Raw genomic sequence first — 21,881 nt, 5'->3', positions numbered from 1 at the left:
AGCATACTCAAAAGTAAATAAAAAGATAAATCCTATTAAAATGGCACTCAATTAAAATTCCAAATCAATCAACCAATTTGTTATCAAAATTTTTGGATTTTCTCCAGTGATTTCAAAATAAAAGCAAGAAATGATGTACAAACTACCAATTTTCAATGAACGATTATTTTACTAAAATACAAGCAATGTTTTTATATATACAAAAATAATTATTCATTAAATAAAAATCAGTTCATTATTTAATAAAAATAGGATTAATCTAAACAATTAACTTTTATACATAAGCAATAAATATACAGATTATATTTTTTAAAATAAATGAAACAAACACAACTAAACACATCTAAAACACACACATCGAAACACATCTAAAATAATAAACTGCTTCACTAAACAAAATCATTTCAAAAATAATACATTTTTTATAAAAATAGCAATAAATATATATTGAAGATACCTCTTTCTCACAATATTTTACAATCGGAAGATTAAAAGATTGGCTTCCATGCTCTTTTGGCAGGATAGAATTGGCTCCAGCTATGCGAATTTCAGAATCCCCTTGATTAGGAACACTCATATCATCCGCTGGAGTATTTAAAAGGGGATAAAGGAAACATGATTATTAACATGAAATAATTAAAAAATTATATAAAAATACATTTTTAACTAATTATCTAAGTACATAGATAAACATATACAAACTAACCATTTAAGTCAAGAAATATCACTGGTATATGTTTTTCCATTCCAAGAGGTGGATCCCTGAAATTCAATTTGAACATACATGAAAAGCATATATAAAAAACAAAACTTTAGATACTAAATAAGAAAATTTGCATTTTCAAAATGAGAGAATTTGAAATAAAAGTTAAGGAATCTTAGACAATTCTTTAAAATAACTAACAAATAAAGAGCATGACAAAAGATGCCCCAGAATAAGTGTAATATAATTTCATTGGATTATGCATACCAGTCTGCTGGAGCGCCAGGAATACCAGATTTAGGGGCAGGAACAAGGACTGTATTTCTTTCCTCAGTTAAACATACCCACTGATCTATCAGACTTTGCTCCCTTTCAATGTCCTGATCAGTTTTATCTGAAAAATCACATAAAATTTCAGCATCCGAATTAAATATATCTCTTTTTTAATAATGATTTACTGCAAAGAAGAGAAGAAAGAAAAAGAAAACTTCCAGCTTTTCCCCAAAAAACATAATATTTTTAGAGAATTGAGAAAAGTTATTTTAACTTGATAAAATTACTAGATAAAAATATTTAGTCTTATTCTTTTCTATTTTTAAATAATAGTATTCTGTAATAAAAATTTAGCTATATATCTTTTTTACACAATCCATGAACTTTTAACATTAAATTTCCCTATAAAAACTATATGAGTCCACAATGTACAATTCAACTACAATGGCAATGATATATACAGAGAAAATGTAAAAACAACATTTTTTTTTACAAAATAATTCTAAATTAATGTTAATTTACATACCTTTTTTGTTTATAATCTTCTGAATCTGACTATCCAAATATTCCCTTCTTTTCATTAAAGCTTCAGACCATTTCTCTCGCAACAGAGTTAAATCTTCTTCTTGGTATGAATCTAGTGGTTTTTGTAATTTTGATCGAGAACATATACCACCAATTGAAACACTGGTGATGGCTTCACAAATTATAGGTAAAGTACCAGAATTATGAACAGGTTTCACCCTAACCACAACTCTTCTTTGTTGTCCCTGAAATAATTCAACAAATTTTATTAATAGAGAAATCATTTTAAAAACCAATTTACATTAAAATATGTGGAGTATTATACTGCTAAATCACATGATCTTTAATGACTTAAATTATGTAGAAACTCCTTTAAACATCAATTGTATAAAAATTACTGATATATTTCTTTAGTGACTATTGATGTGAAAGAGAAGGGAATAGTTTAGCATCATCTCTAAGTTTATTACTTTTTTTTTCTATTGTTAAATAATTTTAATGGCAACTCTTATTATAACATTTTTATTTCACTTGAAATAGCAGAATAAAAAAGCCTTTGATAAGAAAAGAAATTCATACATTCATTTTCGCAAATTTGAGATTTCTATAAATATATCTATTTTAAAATAAACAATGATTATACTGATTTTAAAATAAGCATTGAAAGCAACTTTTCAATTACTTGAATTATACTAATCATTAGGATATGATTAATACAAATTGATAGATTTGTTTTATAAATATAAATGTCCCCATAAAATAACCCAAGTGTTAATGTTAAATAAAACATGAAGAATATTTACTATGTTATGTGTAAAGGCAAAAACATGTTGTCTCCTGTAGAATTAAAATACTCTTCTGAGTATAAAACTTATAAAATTTTTGTTTGATAAAACTAATGAATTTCTTAAAAGTGAAAGTAACAAATGGGCATAAATAGCTCTACACTCTTTGTCACTTGTGTTCTTATTCATCATGAAACTAATAGTGCACACAAAACAATATAAGATTTATTAAAGGTCATTTATATTCAGCGTCACAACAACATGAAATCTCAGATTCATATCATCTTGCATAAATTTTTTGTTACCTTCAAATCAAACAGAAACGCAAAAATAAAACAGAGTTTTGAGAAAAATTATGAAATTATAAAATTGGATTTACCTGTCGCAACTGATAAACACCACCTGTTGCAATGTCAGGTCTTGGAATGACTTCAACAGGTGCATATTCACCAAGATCATTCAATTCTTGAATCTCAACCCATAATTCAATTTTTCTCAATAATTCAGACCACCTATTATAGAAATTTAAGTTAAAAAAACCTATTATTGAATTTATATTAAAAATATTAAACTATGTTAGAGTATTACAATAATAAATCATTATTAAAAAATAAAGATGGAAAATATTTCAAAATACATGAAAAATAATAAGGAATTTTGAATGTTTCGATAGATAAATTTAAAAAAAAACCTATTCCGGTACTTTATGAATACAGATCATTATAATGTGTTTTATTTAAGCTATTAGTGGTTTAATTTTTATTAAAAGATGCAAGGAAAAAAATATTACTTTCTGCATGGCAATTTTCAATTAAAAATAACTGACAGTGAAATGTGCATGAAAGGAACATATGAAACAAATTTTTTCCCCCCACAATCAGACATCTAAACAAACTTTAACTGATAAAATTAAGTGTTAAATGTTTTTAATATTTAACAAATCATCTCATTATTCATATCTTGGTCAAAATAGTATTCAATAAAAATAGATGTCTTAATTTTTTTTAAAAATCAGTTCTGTATGCAATTTTTAAATTTAAAATATATTTAAGAAATAAATTTATTTGAAATTCACTTTTTTATCATTGACACAAGGATTACACCAATGGAATAAAGGATATGTCAAAATAAAAAAAAACTGGGGACATTACCTTTGCTCGAATTAAAATTATCAATACTGAAATATATCTCCCTCAAAACTGATATATTGTAAACTTAAGAATTCACAGATTAGCAAGTAATATACTTTCTTGTTGTGTCAAACCTATCAAAGCAACTAGACAACCAAACTTCAATAATATTATTATTATTCGACAACAACAAATTGTATATATGAATTTTATTTACAAATAAAATGAAATAAAAGTTTAAATTGAAGAGTAATGCATGATTAAGAGAGTAATTACAAACATGTTTTGTTCAAAGGAAGGATTTAACATCTTACCTATCAGCTAAGGAACGAGACCGCATTAACTGAACATCCACATCCCATCCAGGTTTTGAACTACTAAATCCAGCGCTGCGATGACCCCATACTTCGATGGATAATGCGCCCTCAGTACAATGTTCAACAAACTCTTCAGATACATTAACAAGAAATTCCTGAAGAGAAAAAGGAGGAAAATCACAGTGTTGGTATTTTAAAATACAAAACAAATTGATCTCAAAATATGGATTGTTCTGTTTTACAAATCAAAAGCACACGGAAAAGAAATGTCTTATGGAAGTGGAAGTGCTATTTGCAGTTAAGCAAACTAAATTAAAAGATTGCCAGAGGTAATTTAAAAAAGTATTATATTAATATTAACAATTGATATAACAGAATAGATTAAAAAATAGATATTTGCTAAGTGCATTTACCATTTTAGCATGTTAAAAACTGTATTGCATAAAGAAATAACTTTAAAGATCAAAAATAAACTATACTACTACACACAATTATTTCTATTCAAATAAAATATCATGACAATGTCTATTTTAGTAATAGGCCAATTTATCTAACTTCTGAGTCATCCTTGATAGTATAAATGTTTACATTACAGCAATTAATATAAATGAATAAGCAAAATGGATAGCTTATTTTTTATTTTTGACATTTAAATACAAAAATACCATTCCTCAAATACAGAAATATTTCAATAAAAACTATAAAAATTGGAACTTTCTGGAATCACAAAAATGTGGAAATAGAGAAATGCTTAAAAAAATTCAATGCTCACTCAACAATATTTGAACCTTAATATGCAAAATACGACCTTCAAAGAATTTTAAAATAATTATAACAAAACAATATGTTACCTGCTCGTGTTCAAATTTAAATGTCATACAGTCCTTTCCCTTGCGTGAAGCTGGATATTCAGGATTAACAATGGGTGGAACAACAACAGGATCCGGATGCCCCCAAAACATATATTGACAAAATACAAAATTGGACAGTGAGGGTGGCAAACCAGTGGCAGATTTAATGCACAGCTAAAATAAAGAAGTTGATTATCAATTTAGGTACTCAATTTTGATAACATGATAAAAATTGTAATGTTTTATAATATTAATTTAGTGTATTTTAAAATTCCAACTACACTACAAATAAAATTAAGAGGTAATTACCCTAACAGTTATCTGGCGTCCAGTATTAGTATCGCTAACGTCTAGTGTGCTATCTTTCAACTCAGAGCTTCTTTCACTATCACATTCACTATTATCCAAGTTATCTAAAAAGCTACCATCTACACGACATATTTCTATATGAAGTCGTCCAGCAACCTAAAAAAGAATGAGAATTTCAAAATTTAGAGAGATGATTAAATAGAAATATACAACTAAACGCCTTAATTTAGTAGTAAAATAACAAAGAATATTCCTTAGATTGAAAACCATCACCAAAATTTAAATTTCAGATTAACATAAAATTAAAGATTTATATCATGAAAAAAATTCTGCTAAATTAGCAGTTTATACAATTTTAACATTTTTTTTTATACTGTTTTCTTGTTGATCTACCACTTTTTATATACTTTAAAAAAAATTACAATAAGAAGAGTATCCACAAGTGCATACAGTATAGCCAGCAGTCTAAATAAGTTTAATGATACTATTTTTATTCACTTTAGCATTTAATTGTTACTTTTTTCATTCACATATAGATTTTTGAACAGAAAATTTTTGCAATTGTATTTTGTAGAACAAATTTTGAAGTCCCATTTTTCATAGTAATAAAAGACCATCATTTTCATTTGTATTATAAATTCTGAAATGTCTTTTCAGAGATTTTAACATTTCATGATACAATTTTACATAAACATTTTCCAATGAATTCAAATTTTAACAATTTAACTTTGAAATTTTTTTAAAACAATTTTTATAAGCACCCTTATTTTCACATAAATATTCTAAAGTAAAAAAAAATTATACATAATTGGAAAGAAATAGCAAGCTATCAAATTACATTTCTTTGATTTACAATTATTATTTTTTTATTATTATTACTGCAATAAGCACATTCAACATTTGTACTAAAACTCATTCAGCTCAATGATTTCTTACCTCTCCTTGTTGACTAATTATAGGAACCTGATAATCTAATTTCACATCGTGAAAGAGGAAATCTAGGAATACATTGGCCACTCCAATAAGATTGTGATTCTCTTGGGATTCATAAAAGGGATCCATTGCTTTAGGTGGTAATCCCTCCTAAAATTATCAAAAGAATTACTTCAATTAATTGTAATATTATCAAGAAATTAACAATATACAAAAAAATATATTAAAATAAAAATATTATTTATCAATCTATTTTTTAAACAGATAAAGCTAAATTATAGAATTACCTTCATGTCCAACCCTTTTTCTTTGCGTTCTTGGTACATTTCTCTCATGTCTATGAGCTTGTTTTCCAATTTCTCCATGGACCAAACTTGACCATTCTTGTTACGTCTTTTTACTAGAACGGCTGGTTCACTAACGAATGCTCCTTTCTAAAACATGAAACAAATGTCTTTAGTTAATTGAAAATTCAAATAAAATACAAAAATAAATATTTGTTTGCATTTCTACACAACATATCACACCTTTCTATTAGGACTGAGATTTGCAGCAGGGATCTGAAGTGTAACTTTGAATTCAGTTTCCTTGCCCATCTCTTCAGCCAGAAAGTTCGCTTCTCTAACTAAGCCATTGGCTCTAACTATATCTTCTCTCAATTTTGCCAAGCTCTTTTTGAATAATTCATCCCTATAAATATAAACATTAATTTGTTTTACAATTGCATTATAAAACAAAACAAAAGTGTAGCATCAAAAGAAAGACATTTAAAAAGTAAATGCAGAGGTACAATTATTCTTGAGTGACAACAGTGTAAAGAATCAAGTTACTTCTATTTAAATTTTCTTATTTGACCACAACATAATTATAATAAACTCAAAAGTGAATTCTAAATTTATTTCCATTTCTTGGGTAATTCTCCTTTCTGTATTTCTGGTTACAGAACATTTTAAGTTACATACATACATTAACTTTTCATATAAAATTTTTTATCATTTATTTTTAAATCTTTTAATTCATTATTTCTTAGAGATAAATGAAACTCGTAGTCATATGAATTTTTAATATTTTAAGTCATAATACTCTCAATCCAATATTATATATATATACACACACACAAGATATAAAACCAAAACTAACACACATTTATATTTTTTACACAATTTCAAAACACTAACAGCTTTTGCTTTACAAGAGGTAATCATCATTGGAAGTTTGTATTTTTAGATAAATAGTTTCAGAATTGTACCTTTAAATGCCTTAGAGTGAATTCTTCATTATTCATTAGATCGATACATTATTATTCAACTTTATAGAACATTATATATACAAATAACATAGTTAAGAAATATTTGCATTGTTCTGAATTGCCACAGCTTTTTAAAACCCAATTGCAGTGCATAGCAAATAGTTTTTGAAAACAAACCACTTCATATGCAAATTGACAAAATTTTGGAAAAAAGTAGTTGGGGAATAAGTGGTTTTTAACAAAAATTTGAAAAGAATAATGAATGGAACAATAACGAAAGGATTACAGAAATCGTGATAAGTTTTTCTTAAAGAAATGTAAAATACTATTGCTTTAATTAAGATTGTCATTATCTAAAAAGTCTATAGTTTATCTCCTATGACTTCTATTTGAAGATATTCAAATGCTTTTGCCAAAAGTAAAATTTTAAAACTCAGAATCTGTCATGCTTCTACTAATAATAAAATTTTGTTATCTTATGATCTATTAAATTTTTAATTAATAATTATTAAATCATTTATGGCAAATCCATACAATTTCAATTTTTATGTTTACCTTTTAATTATTAAGTCCTATTGACAATTTATAAATATTTATATCACATCAATGTCTTAAAATTAATTGAATTCTTCAGCCAAGGCCAAGCAATAATAATTAAAAAAATATCGGCAAATATTTTTTAAAGAAACTAAATCATACTGACATGCCTATTCAGAATAATAATAATAATAATAAAAATACAAGGGGGAAAAATTACCTATCTTGAGCCCATCTCTCCATTCTAGATTGAACATTGCTAGTTGGTGTGCCAACAGGAGTATATTTTCCTAAACCTAATAGGTCAAAAGGAGGATAAGGACTGTATGGTGTACCAGGAGACATTTGGTTTCGAAGAAGCTGAAGTTGCCTTTCATACATCTGCCTCTGTTTGTCTAAAGCAACTATTTACAGAGAAAACAAATGACAAAAATAAGTTGTTTTTAAACCACACTACTTATATTATAAAATTTTATTAAATAATATAAAATATTAACAAACTTTGTTTGTCTTCTTCATGTTGCTTCTCTAAAGCTGCCATAGCAGACTGAATTGGATCATTACTAAGCTCATTCATCATCAACTCTTCTCTAGCAAAGTCGTAATCCAAAGGACGTTCTGGTATTTCTGGACTGTTACAATCTATAAACAGAAAGAAAAGTATTAATAATAACTGCTAAGTAACATTTTCAAAATTCATGATTAGGAACAATTTTTAAAAATATTTGTATTTGATTCTTAGAAATTATTTACTTTTCTTTAAATTATTAATTAAAGAATAATTAACGTGCTTCATTAGAAAAGTGATTAAATATCAAACAATATTACTGTATTTGTAGAATTTAATTTTAAGAGATAAATATTAGTAATATTTTTGTGAGCACTTTAACATTTCAATGCAAAATAACTATGACTATATTAAAAATATCAATTACCAAGGTTCTAGTTAACTATTCATATATTATTTCAATTTCATAATAATATATGAACAATTTAGAAACAAGTGTGAAGAAATTAAATTATAACATAAAAATGACATTATTTCAATCAAAGCATTATATCAAATACTCACTGCTTGTTTTGGGACAGTTGACTCTGAAGAAATGATTGTTTCCCCACAAAATCCTGTCTCCATGGTGCAATTGTATTCGACTTGTTACAACAGAGCCATTAACACAAGTCCTACAAAATTAAATGAGAAAAAAAAAAAAAAAAAGAAAGAAAGAAAGAGAGAGAGAGAGAGAAAATTAGTTGAGTACACATTTAAAGTTGCAAAACATTTACAGAAAATATTTTAGCATGACAGAGTTAATTAATTTCTTATGAAAGGATATCCATATACGGTTGGTTATCAGGCAAATAAAATGATATATATTTGTAATGGAAAGAAAAAAATTGAATACCCCTCCCCCCTTTCCTTCTTAATACTGAAACATTTTTGCAAATTATTATTGCAAATATACAGACTGTTAATTGTTGTAACTGACTGAAATAAAAGAATGCTAGCAGTAAAATATGGATAGGCAGAGAATGTGTGACAATGAATTCTTACTCGTCATTTCTATATTTTTACAAAAAAATGTTATTTCATTTTTAAATCTTTTAAAACATAGATAGCAAACAATGTATAAAAATATATTACAATAATTTATTCTTATGAAAGCATTTAAATTATTAAAATTGGTAAATTTAAAGTGTATGTCATAGTTTTGCTACGAAATAAAACAAACAAATAAAAATACACACAATAATTAAGATATGAAATAATACAATGAACTTTACCTTGCTCCAATCTCAGGAATTAAAAATAATCCTGAATTCTCTATTGTTATTGTGCAGTGTTTAGGCATGATACCTAATCCACTTAACTGAATATCTAAATCAGAGGATGCACCGGGGTAGCCAACAACAGTTTTATCCTGAAAAAGACAAATGATTCAGAAATTTCTTAGAACAAGAGAAAATATTCTTGCTACAAGTGAGCAAATTTTCTTCTAATAAAGGGAACAAAATACTTACTTTTAAATAATAGACTAGTAGTTCATTCAAAGAAGGATCTGCATTTAAATTCACTAAATAATATTTATCTTGTTCTACTTTAATTCCAGAGGCTTGGACTGATATACCCATTTGCTCTAGAGCTTGTTGCCGTTCCTGAAACAAAACAATAATTTCTATTTTATGTTTCCATACTCACTTTTTAAACAAAAAAAAAAAAAAAAGATAGAATAATTATTATTAAAAAATTATCAACTTTTCCACAAAGAACATTACCTGATGAATTTTTTCTGTTTTCCTCAGTTTTTCTTCCCATGTTTGTGATATTTCTTGCATGAGCTTTTCTGACTCTTTCAATCTTTCCTGCAGATCTTCTTGCTACCATAAAAAATTAAACTATTAGTTCAAATGAAAACTTTTTCGTGTTCATAGATTAAAATAAACACTAATTTTTAGAAATATACAACATTAAGTTCAAAACTTTAAGTTAATAGAACATACGTTACACAGGATAATACTTTTGCTTCCATTTTTACATTCTTTTCTTAAATTAAAATCTAATTTCGAAGAAAATCCATTTGGACAGAAAATTACATTTTATATAAGAGAGAAAATACAATTCAATTTCATTTCATTTAATCTTCTTAGTATTTTATCAATACTGTTTATAAGATTTTAAAATATACAAATTTTCACAATGCAAATGAAAAATAAAAAGTAATTGGAAAAGAAATCATGAACTCTTTAAACACAAAATAGGACAATAAGCCATTAGAAAAACTGAGTTGAATAATTTTAAAATTCTTACAATTTAAGAATTATTTAGGGTAGTTTTCTTATAAGTGGATTACTTGGATTTTTCTTCATTAAAAACATCGTGATATTTTATTTCCTCTCACACAAAATGACATATATATATTTTAGAAATATTTTGGAATGTGTAATTCTACATTTAGCAGGATAGAGTATCATTGCATTATTATAATATTATGAGACATGATCATTAGAAAAATGGGGTAAAAAAATGTTTAGGGCAGAATACTGAAATCCTATCACTGACAAACACACTTACTGAATCTATTTTAGTGGATTACATTTTGTGGAAGTACATAAATAATTTTTATGGTTCGAAAACCATTAAAAAAATTTGAAAGCATTCAATGAAGAAAGTGCACCAAATGTTAAGCTTAGCATTGTTTTCAATTCAATTATTAGTTTCAGTATTTTTTAATAATTCAGTTTTGCTATTTGGCTATTAATTTTATCAGAGTGACTTATGATTAATATCTGGACAATAACAGCCAAAAATTCTAATTTTTCTGACAGCTGGCATAATTCTAGATTTTCTATAACTTTGAAGTCAGCAATTCTATTGAATTTTATTAATTATTCACACAGTAGATAATATTAAGCATATAAACACTTTTCACAGATATCCTATAATTTTTAAGAGCATCAAGCATTTAACCCTCTTAGCCCAATTATTTTGATCTTATAGCTTTCAAGTTAGAAAAATGCGCATTTAAAATAAACGATCTATTTTTTTTAAATATAGATTTAAACTTATCTCTGGAATTATAAGAATACATTATCCATGGGTATCTTTAAATATATATATATAGAGAGAGAGATATGATTATCTAATTTTGAACTGATCATTGAAAACTAAAAAATTAGTTCCACAGCTCAGAAGATTAAAATTAATTAGATCAAATATTTTATTTGTTAAACTTTAGAAAAGGAATACCTAAAAAATTCAGTTCACAAAACAAATTTAGAGTAATAGTTAATTTAAATATAAATTATTCATTAATTGATGATAATGATAGGTAGATGGGTATGATTAAAATTTCCTAAAAAATGCTGTTTGAGATTATCATATCAGTAACACTATGAAAATAAATAAAGTTTTTTTTTTTTTTTCTTTCTTACCGCAGTACTCTTGAGCTGCTCTTTAAGCATTTCAACTTCTTCCCTGAGTTCTCGTATTATTCTTGCATTAGGATCTTCATTGACAACAGCATGATTAACAATTCGCTTAGCTCTATCAGCGTATCTCAGAGTAGAAAGTGTTTCATCATAATTATCAGCTGCTGGACTTATGGTAGCAACCATTACTGTACGACTATTACCACCAAGATTGTCCTATAAAAATTATTATAAACAATTAAGTAATATCTTCATAGTCAAATTAAATAAAATGTAATATTACTATAAATAATAAAACACAAAAAAATTTGAAAACTTCAAAATTTTTAAGTCCCAATTTTGCAAAATAATAAGTAAAATAATATATTGTATTACCTTTTATGATAATGATATCAGTTTCTTTCAAAAATTCAACAATTTATAGATATTTCTTGTTATATTAAATATTTAAAATGTTGCATTTATAAAAAGAATAGCAAAAAAAGATATTTAACAAATTTGCTATCACTATAAAACATCTTACTAAAAAGATAAAAATACCTTCAACAACCATGTAAGAACAGAGTCTCTGTATGCAACAAATTTGTCTTTTGTTTTCCCACAAGATTGGTCAGCTAATTTGGATATAACCAATCCTAACGTTGTCAGTGATCTGAAAAATTTTCCATGTTAAAATTATTATTTTTTTAAATGTTTTTTATTATTACTAAATCAAAATATAAACAGTGCTTCATAGGTATCATGACCAGGAAATTTTTAAAAATTTGTATACATAAAAAAAGGTAATACTCTGAATCATCAGATTTTTATATAAAAAAAGGTCTGAAATAAAAGCTTACTTATTGATGTTTGAGCCTTCTTTTAGCCTTTCTCCAACTGCTCCAGTTTTTACTGCTCTTTCACTTCCAGCCAAATCGACTAGACTCATCTTAGAAACTTTTTCACCGGTAACCTTGTGATATAAATAAAAGAAAAGACATTGCTTTATTTTCATATGCATACAGCACACTGATAACAAGTAAAAAAATCAAATGCAGTGGATAATAAAAATACAAATAATAAAAACATAGTTCATAACCATATATTTTTTTAAAAAAATATAATAGAATGATTTTTACATTTAAAAATTTTAGGAATAAAACATAAACACAAATGTATAAATACTCTAAAGATAGCTTTAGAAAAAATGAAATCACAAAATATTAAATTACATGACTAATTTTGTTAAGTTAGTTAATCGATAAAAAATCATACTTAATCTTTTCCTTTGTATTTCAAAGCTAATTCAGCAGTCAGCATATCTAAATAAACTAAAGTCAATTTTTTAAAAAAAAGATGGATGTGAATTTGAATCACTTTTCACAGCTAATATTTTTTTTTCTTGACAGTTTAGTTGGATTTTATAATTATATCGTATATTAAAATATTTTCTACCAGGATCCTCAGGACTCAGGATGGACGGTAAATTTACTGTATCATCATTCCAAAATTAATCCTCACTGATGTTTTAATTTTGAGGAAAATTATAATTTTCATAACTCACTTCTACATAAAAGCGACATATATTATAATGCATTAAATATTAATAATTTTTAAAGGAATTTTTTCTATTTAACTTTTTGAAATAAAATTTTAAAATATCAAAATGCTGATAAGCCAACAAAAACTAACAAATTTCAATTATCAGGAATTTCAGAAGCTTTTATGAATTGTCTTAAATTAAAACTTTAAATTTAAAAACAATAAAACAACTTTAGAAAAAGCTTTCAAAAGGCAATATTTCATCAACACATTAATAACAGCATATGTAAGGCATGATGATTAAAAATAGTTATTTTAATCATCAGATCGAACTATTTAATCTAAATACATATAAATATAATGAAAGGCCACAAAAACAAACTGAAAAAAATGACATTGGTTATTCATTTAATTTTAAAATATGTAAAACACTTGTAATGGACTTATTTATAACGAGCATGTTTTTAATAAACCTAACAAATAATACTTGGAAGAAAGATTTTTTAAAAATTGAAAGCTCATTATGAATCATCAGAGGAAGTGCAAGATTAATAAGATAATGTATAACTTAACTAAAACACAAATAAATAAAATATGGGAATGATTCAATACTTACACCTGAGCGTTCATCTGAAACTGTACATGTAAGAGTTATGGTAAAAACTGCATGAGATCTGCTGGATTCACTATTCATATTTGTAGCAGCAACTGTTCTAGATTTATTGCCCTCAGTCATTAGATTATTGATTTCCTAAAAAATAAATCACATTTTTTTTTACATATTATTTTTAGCATTAAAGCAGTAAATAGCAAATATGAAAGGTAATTTAGGTATCAAGGAAATAATGTGAGTGTAATGTAACAGGTTTAAGTTTTATAATTAAAAAAAAAAAACTTACTTCATATGAAGAAACAGCTAAAGTTGATAAACCATCAACATATGGACCTAAGATGTTATGCTCTCTCACTTTTAAAGTTTGTTTGCATCTACAAAAAGAAAAATACAATGCGAGTTAGTAGTAAAAGCTTTAACTGTAATTACTTAATGGAAGGAACAAGCCTTATTGAATAAATGAAAATGAAATGAAAGCAAATTATTATTTATAAGGTAAATTTTTTATTTAATTTGAAACATGACAAATTGTCTTATTCAAATAAGTAAAAAACAGTTAATGGCAAATTAATTCAATCAATCATCCACAGATATACTATTTTTGTAAAGTGTAAGAAGTTTTTGATTTTTTCAATATTATATATATATATATATATATATATATATATATATATATGCAATGATAATCAATTTTCCTTAAAGTATAAAACCATTACATAGAAAAAAATAAAAATTTAAAGATAACAAAAATAGTTAAGTAATCCAAAGAATGAGTCTTCTCATAATAAATACTAATAATATTACAACAATATAAATGCTTTATAATTGTGATGCATATAAAGTAAAGTAATCTAATAAATAGCATAGAGCATAAAACAACCATTTAGTTTTAAATTTTAGGAAATACTGAATGGCCAAGTGAAAATAAAAATTAAAAAATTCTTAAGGAATATATGGTATTTTGAAAGAAATAAAAAACATTACATATAAATAAAAATGTTACTTACCCTTTTGGATCAAGTAAATCATGCACTTTCTCATTATAAATCTCCATATAGGAAACTTCCACTTTATAATCTGACTGCCTTCCTGAGGCATTTATTCTCTCAAAAAGTGCATCACACAATCTGGGAATCAAACCTTTATTGTCTTCAGATCCCATCATTGTAAACGATTTCCCTGACCCTATAGAGCAGAAATATGTTTGCTATATTATTGGCAATAAAATGCAAAACAAAAGAAAAGAACCTTATAAGTATTTGATGAATTTGAATCTTGTCCTCCCAGTATATTCAAGTTAATAAATAGAATAGACTCAATTTATTAAAATCAAGTTGTAAAACAAATTAATAAAAAAAAACACCAAAAAATTATTTATGATTTAAACACAAATAGTAAAAAGATGATATTAGATGAAAATGATTTTATAAGAGAAAAAAACAATGTAGAAAGAAACTGAGAAAGAAAACATGAATAATTCCTAACTAGTTTTTTTAAACAATTCAATTCTTTAAAAAAAATAAGAACCAGGCTCTAATCCTAAGATTTTTGCTTTTATAAAAATTAAAAAAAAAACATTGAAAGGTAATTAATTTTTCTAACAATTTTCCAGAAGTTTCCTTAACAATATTTAAGTAATAAAAAATTAATAACAAAAAAAAAAATTTACCTGTTTGTCCATATGCCAGGATACAAGCATTGTAGCCTTGAAAAGCGTTATCCAGAATATCTGCTCCAAGGCTGTTGAAAACCGTTGCTTGGCTTGCATAGTGTGAATGGTTTTCATTAAAGGACCAAAAGCATTGATCAAATGTAAAACTCTAAAAATAAAAAAATAAAAAATATCAATTTTTAAAATCTGTTAGGAAAAAAATTGTAGTTTGTTACACAATGCTTTGATTTACTGCTGAATTCTTAAGCATTTTTTTAAATAAAATGTGAAAACAAAAATTGTTTAAAAAATTACATCCCTCCTCTTTTTTTTTTAATTTTAATACCATATATATCCAAAGAGTTTCCATGAAATAAGTTTGGATAAGTGATTAATTTTCCTATAAGAAATGCTAAGATATTCCTAAAAAATTTATTTTGATTTGCAAATGTAAAACTGAATCATATCATTTATATATAAAAAAAAATATTAAACTCGAAATATATGTAATTTTAGGATACATTTTACTATAGATATAATAACAACTTAAATTAATGGTTGAAATTCTGAGTTAAAAAACCAAATATAAATTTTACTTTTGCTTAGACATAACACCAAGAAATACTCAATGATCATTAAAAACTAAGTAAATAATTTATTATTAAAATGAAGGCAGGCATTGAATGATTATATATATCATAGATATAAATATACTAGAATTGACTACTTTCTAAATAAATATAAAGGATAAATTTTTTTTAAAAAAATTCAAAAATATTCATTTATTGCAAGAAATTTGATTCTGCTTTAATGATCCTAGTTTGAAAAGACTACCATCTCACCTCCGAGCAAAAAGTATTGATTTACAATTAGGGCCTGCAGATATATCATCTAAATTATTAAACCCATAAAAAATATGCATAGATAAATGGAATTTTTTTTCTTTACCAGGAAAATGTCATTAAGGTACTCTTTTGCACCAAAAAAATAACATGTTCAGAATGTTAAATCTTAATAGCAATTACATGGCAAAAAAATGTTCTGCTCAAAATAACAAAAGCATTTATTTTCCAAAATTAAAGATTGAAACATTATTTCAAAGAAATGTGAAGACATAATAGTTTCTAAAAAATCAAATTACGTCTCATTCCATCTATCTATCTCATTCTATTTGAATCTAAAGATAGTTTTATAATATTGCTTATTGCTTTGCATTTGCTAATGGCAAAGAGAGCTCATTTCTCAAATAAATAATTGTTTTGCTTTTTCTCCATAGTATTAAAAATATGGAAATTTAAAAATGTTGTTTACAAATGTTAGCACATTTTGTGATATCAAAGAAGAATATAAATTTTATACATACAAATCTTGTACCTGCCTAATTTAAATTTCAATATTTAACTTTACCTTTTAATCATTTTTTTTCTCATTTCATTTAAATGTATATTAAGATTACAGATTCAAGGAAAAATTACTGTCATTGAAATGTTAACATCAGCAATATTAAAATATGTTAAAAAGACACGAGAAGTAATATCAATTTGATGTAGATAGTTAGATTATGAAATATAATTATTTTCATAGACAGAAAAATATTTAGCTACCTTTTAAATTTAATTGTCATACTATAAGCAGTCAGTAAGACAATAGACTGTAGATGTTTTGGAATTCTGCATATCAATTTTAATAAATTTAGGATAAATTTGCAAATGATGAGCATGCAATTAATCATATTGATACTCTCCCGATTACATAAACACATCTAATTTAAAAATTAAAATCTTCTGGCAATTTACTTAAGCAACCATTATAAATGCCAATACAAATTATATAAAAAAATTTATTTAAAGGAAGAGGTAATTTGCTTACCTTTGGTTGTTTACTGTAGATGTCAAAATATAAGACAGCAGCAAGCGGGTACAATAAAAAAGAGAATAAAAAGTTTTTTTAGAATCTGATAATATTAATACATACATAAATTTTATGAAAATATATTCGAAAGTTTTCAAATTAAGTACGCAGAAACGATAACAAAATATTTTTAATTTCATAAAGAAAGTATTAGGATGGAAAATGGCAGTATAATATATTAATTAATAAAAAATTTAATAAGATGAAAAGAAATAGATCATTTCTTAATAATATGAGGCCAGTAATAAAATGATTCTCCATTTTTAATGCAATAAACAATGTTGAAACAAATAATAAGAAAAAGTATGTTTTATGCAATGCTTTAATGTCTGCATTGCTATTGTCCATGGAATAATAAATATACCGTATTTCTTCTATCAAAACTAAAATAAGCCGTCAATAAATGAATGTTACGATTTGAATATGATATACATCACCATCATTATTATATGCATTTGAAATGGGAAGTAAGATCGATATACAAAAATCAGCAAGAGGCGATTTTTTCCCCAAAAAATATTGTAATAACTAAAGTTTACATAATACGACATATAAAGCATTTTAAGTATTTATCTATCAAAACAGGTTTTGATAAAAAGTTTAATTTAGTTTAATGTACGCTCCATTTTGAGGTAGCACTAGGATTATTTCGGGGTAGACTACAAACGTGTAAGTCGTAGTTCGATGACAAGGACGACACTTGAGGTTGTAGTTGCGTTAGGTGCCACAACAGAAGGGGGGGGGCATTTGGCACCGAGTAATTTAACCTATATCAAATACCAAAAACGCTAATTGCAGTTATCACAGTTCTTTGGTGTAATCAGATTTCAAATCTGGAGTCCTCCAGTCAGGAAATTTAATAGACTTTTACTATTTCAATTTTTATAAGAAAGGAATAACTAAACAGAACCAAACATTATCTATGTTGATTGAAAAAAAATCCGAAGGAATACATTCCAATACAAAGCTTTCTTAAACAGGGAAATTAAAAATTATTCTTTCGTATTTGATAAAGATAAATAAACGCATATGAAACTTATAGAATATAATATATTCTATAAGTTTCATATTTCTCTCTCTCTCTCTCTCTCTCTCTCTCTCTCTCTATATATATATATATATATATATATATATATATATATAGAATATAATATATTCTATTACATCGAACCGTTTGTAGTCATTTTTTTTTAAGAATCTATAATGGATTAAAAGTTAAAATAAGTTTTCTTGAAATAAAATGCACTTTTACTAACATTCCAACTTTACTTCCTTTTAATCTATAAATGATGTGCTTTCACTCCGACAGTATTATAAATACTGACAAATGGTAAATTACTTTTCAATTAAAGGAATCACACAAACTCTTATAAAAGGAATCGATTAATTGTGGAAAATATAACATTATAGATACTAAAATAAGAATTCAAACAAATAAAAGAGGCAAAGCATATCCAAACGTAAAAGATATTAAGTGTGACAAAATAAAATAAGAAAGATTCAATTTAAATTGCATCAACTTATTAGCAATTACTACCGATATCTACTCCCTTCCTTTCTCCGATAAAGAAGAAAAGAAAAAAGTGAACATTTTCTTAATAACAGCATAAAAAAAAATCTTAAGGCAGCAAGATTATCGCGAATGTTGCGAAAAGCCACCCCATTCCCATGCGGAAAATAGAAGAAAAAAAGAAAAGGAAGGGGAAAAGGGAGGGGGGGGGGATCCCCGAAAATGTTCTCTTATCCTTCCGAAATTCAAATGCCTTTTTTGGCAGGTGTTATCATCCAGCGAATAGCTTTCTCCAGCTGTGTGATGGATCAAGGCAGGAAAGCGATCCTCATCTTCACGCATAAAAATGAGATAGATTTTCGGGCATATTATGTCAATAACTCTTCTTTAGTTCAAAAATACTTTTCATATTTTTGTTTCCTAAAATTAAAATGCACACACACAACGGAAAAAGCACGAACTTCTGCTGTCTTTTCCCGAAGAGTAGATGATTAATGGAAAGTTGCACGTGACTTTCCTTTTCTCGGAAGAACTCATTTGCATAACATATAACGATACATTTGAATGGAATGAGATTCGTGCTCCACCCCACGGAATTTCTATAAATCTATCTTGGAATAATGGTCTTCAAAAGTTCATGGTTATAAATTTTACAAGGGGATAATAGTCAATTACAAAAGTCTGGAATTTTTTATAATATGGAATTATTTCGCTTGTGATTAATTTAAAAGGATTCACGAATCAGACGGAACATTCTTTTTGCAATCTTTTGAAGATCAAATTAATTTTCATAAAAGATCATATTAGAAAAATACCTTAATAGGTTAATTTTACTCTTCATTTGCAATTGATCATTTGTTTTTAATATGAAGAATGGAAAAATACTATTATTTCAAAAAACTAGAAGTACTTAAAAAAATAACAACAAATATTGTACACTAATTTTCTGAGTATGAACTTCTATGGGAAAACATTAAAAGATATATCCAAATCTAACTTTATTAAATTCATTTTCTGCATAACTATTAAGCATACAAGTAGAATACTATCAGATTATCAAACTAATATGTAGTATGTTATTTGCACTTTAATGAATTTCTATTCAACTGACAGAAATGCGTTATGGATAATTTAGTTCAAAAACATTAGTAATTCAAAAATTATCGTTTTCTTACGAATATGAGTCATCTAATTAAGTTAGAAAAAAGTTATAAAATATCGGAAACAGAACTGAAATGTTCAGTTTCGCTGCAGCTTCCAATTTCCTCAATATTTCACAAAACGCATATTTGACCTGATATGAAAGAATACGAAAAAAAAAAAAGCCATAACATAAATGATTATTGACATTTGTTTAACCACTTTTTTAATGATATTGTGTAATGAAATAAGAATTTCGTAACTCAATGCCACTATAAAAAAAAAAAAAAAAAGTCGTGGATCAAGTTGAACGAACTGGTCTGCCATAATTATACTTAGTTTCATCTCTAAGAAGCAGCCTTCACGAATCTAAAGCAATTTTCTGTTAAAGAGTGAGTAAGACAAGAGCAGGTACATGATGCAAGATAGCCTTCCTCCTTACGTAAGTAACTGCGCAAGCGTGACCGTTTCTTTCAGTACAACCAGTTCCTTCTCAAAGTGGTACTAATGCTTTCTTAGCAACTGTAGCGTAATGAACAGAAATAGAAAAATTATCAATATGAATAGCTATGTTGATGACTTAAGTTGGGCTTCTTAAAATGCAAGTCCTAATCTCATGAGGAGTTGCATAGAAAAAACGTTGTGATTGAGACATAAAATTAAATTAAATATTTACTTTAAAATTGGTTATTAATTGTTTTTTATTAAAGTTACTTTTATATAACCTTATTTCTAAAAGGATCAAAAATTTAAAAAGTTCAAGAAGCATCACATTCATTATACAATATCTTGCGCAAATAGTGATTATATGGTTAAACGAAGGTTAAAATTAAAAAATAAAATATCAACTTTCATGTGACAGGTTTAAAACGCTCTCAATCCAGAATTTTTTCATGATCATATCTGATGAAGTCCAATATATTATTGTTGTATAATTGTTTCTAATATTATATAATTTGAAATAAAAATATTTAATATGCAAATAATAATTTATCTAATTATGAAAAAATGAATTTGAATATAGCGATGATATTTTCTACCAACAAGACCAAAATGTTTGAAATAAATAAAAAGTTCAGTGCATCAAAAGATAAAATTTATTCTATGTATGTTAAGAAAGTTATTCTAAGCAATATAAAACATTTCAGAGTTGTGTTTATCGCAATAAAAACAAATGGAACAAAGCTGTTTAAATTTTATTAGAGCAGAAAAAACAAATGAAAGCTTAGAAATAATTTTAATTAAGGAGATATTAAATAATTTTTATGTACTAAAATAACAACAATATTACAAAGCAAGGGGTTAGAAATGAAAATGGTATAAAGGAAAAAAAAAAAATTAAAGATTTTTTTTCTCAAAGAAGTTTTATTTTTCAGAAGCAATTCAGAATTTCTCTTAATCATAAAATTTATTAAAGTCACATTTTTAATAATTTTTAAAAGTACAGTTTAAAGTTTTAAATTAAAGATTCTACCATTCATTTCAAATTATACTTCTGCCAAACATAAGTGCTTTCCCCCATAAATAAAGCTATTGTAAATTAATCGGCCATGCAATCTTCATTATAATCTAATTTTTTTCCTCCCTTTAATCATAAAATAAATTTTGTATTTTAAAAATGAATCATCATTTCGTTTTTGATGAGAATTCATTATTAAGCAATTTTCATTTAATGTTAAAAAAATATATATGAATTTTAAAATGAAACTGATTTCAAAATTGTTTTTTTTTATATATTAGCCTTTTTCAAATTATGAATTAAATATATCTAATTTAATAATACGTTAAGGATCTAACCATTTAAGGCGCATTCAAAACAAGAGATAATTTTTAAAAGAACATAATTTCTGTTTCATGAAGTTTTTTTTTTTTTTTTTTTTTTCGGTAGAAAACGTTTTTATTCAATCACATGTTCCGTTATTCATGTTTTATACATTACAGCATTCCGAAGTTTCTGCGGAAAAAACAATTTTTAAGAACTACAAAAGGACAAAAT

The 21,881-nt window shown here is 25.7% G+C and overlaps 1 protein-coding gene across 3 annotated transcripts in view; it reads right to left on the bottom strand.

Annotated features, from left to right (window-relative positions):
* Window positions 1-21,881, bottom strand: part of LOC129968895 (kinesin-like protein KIF13A) — a 151,301-nt gene that overhangs the window by 18,135 nt on the left and 111,285 nt on the right. For all 3 annotated transcript variants that reach the window (XM_056083230.1, XM_056083238.1, XM_056083247.1), the window contains exons 3-27: window positions 17,194-17,206; window positions 15,343-15,493; window positions 14,681-14,858; window positions 13,960-14,047; window positions 13,677-13,811; window positions 12,379-12,491; window positions 12,080-12,191; window positions 11,543-11,755; window positions 9,887-9,988; window positions 9,632-9,766; window positions 9,395-9,531; window positions 8,685-8,794; window positions 8,114-8,254; window positions 7,833-8,016; window positions 6,354-6,516; window positions 6,114-6,260; window positions 5,830-5,976; window positions 4,894-5,049; window positions 4,585-4,758; window positions 3,731-3,888; window positions 2,666-2,798; window positions 1,503-1,746; window positions 971-1,097; window positions 707-762; window positions 458-585 (exon numbers count right to left, since the gene is read on the bottom strand). In XM_056083230.1, the coding sequence (XP_055939205.1) occupies window positions 458-585; window positions 707-762; window positions 971-1,097; window positions 1,503-1,746; window positions 2,666-2,798; window positions 3,731-3,888; window positions 4,585-4,758; window positions 4,894-5,049; window positions 5,830-5,976; window positions 6,114-6,260; window positions 6,354-6,516; window positions 7,833-8,016; window positions 8,114-8,254; window positions 8,685-8,794; window positions 9,395-9,531; window positions 9,632-9,766; window positions 9,887-9,988; window positions 11,543-11,755; window positions 12,080-12,191; window positions 12,379-12,491; window positions 13,677-13,811; window positions 13,960-14,047; window positions 14,681-14,858; window positions 15,343-15,493; window positions 17,194-17,206 (3,445 nt within the window). The remainder of the gene's footprint in view (window positions 1-457; window positions 586-706; window positions 763-970; window positions 1,098-1,502; window positions 1,747-2,665; window positions 2,799-3,730; window positions 3,889-4,584; window positions 4,759-4,893; window positions 5,050-5,829; window positions 5,977-6,113; window positions 6,261-6,353; window positions 6,517-7,832; window positions 8,017-8,113; window positions 8,255-8,684; window positions 8,795-9,394; window positions 9,532-9,631; window positions 9,767-9,886; window positions 9,989-11,542; window positions 11,756-12,079; window positions 12,192-12,378; window positions 12,492-13,676; window positions 13,812-13,959; window positions 14,048-14,680; window positions 14,859-15,342; window positions 15,494-17,193; window positions 17,207-21,881) is intronic.

The sequence above is a fragment of the Argiope bruennichi genome, chromosome 1 (assembly GCF_947563725.1).
Source record: "Argiope bruennichi chromosome 1, qqArgBrue1.1, whole genome shotgun sequence".
Lineage (NCBI taxonomy): Eukaryota > Metazoa > Arthropoda > Arachnida > Araneae > Araneidae > Argiope > Argiope bruennichi.
The sequence above is the reverse complement of the archived record's forward strand: the minus strand, read 5'-3'. Positions and strand labels throughout refer to the sequence as shown.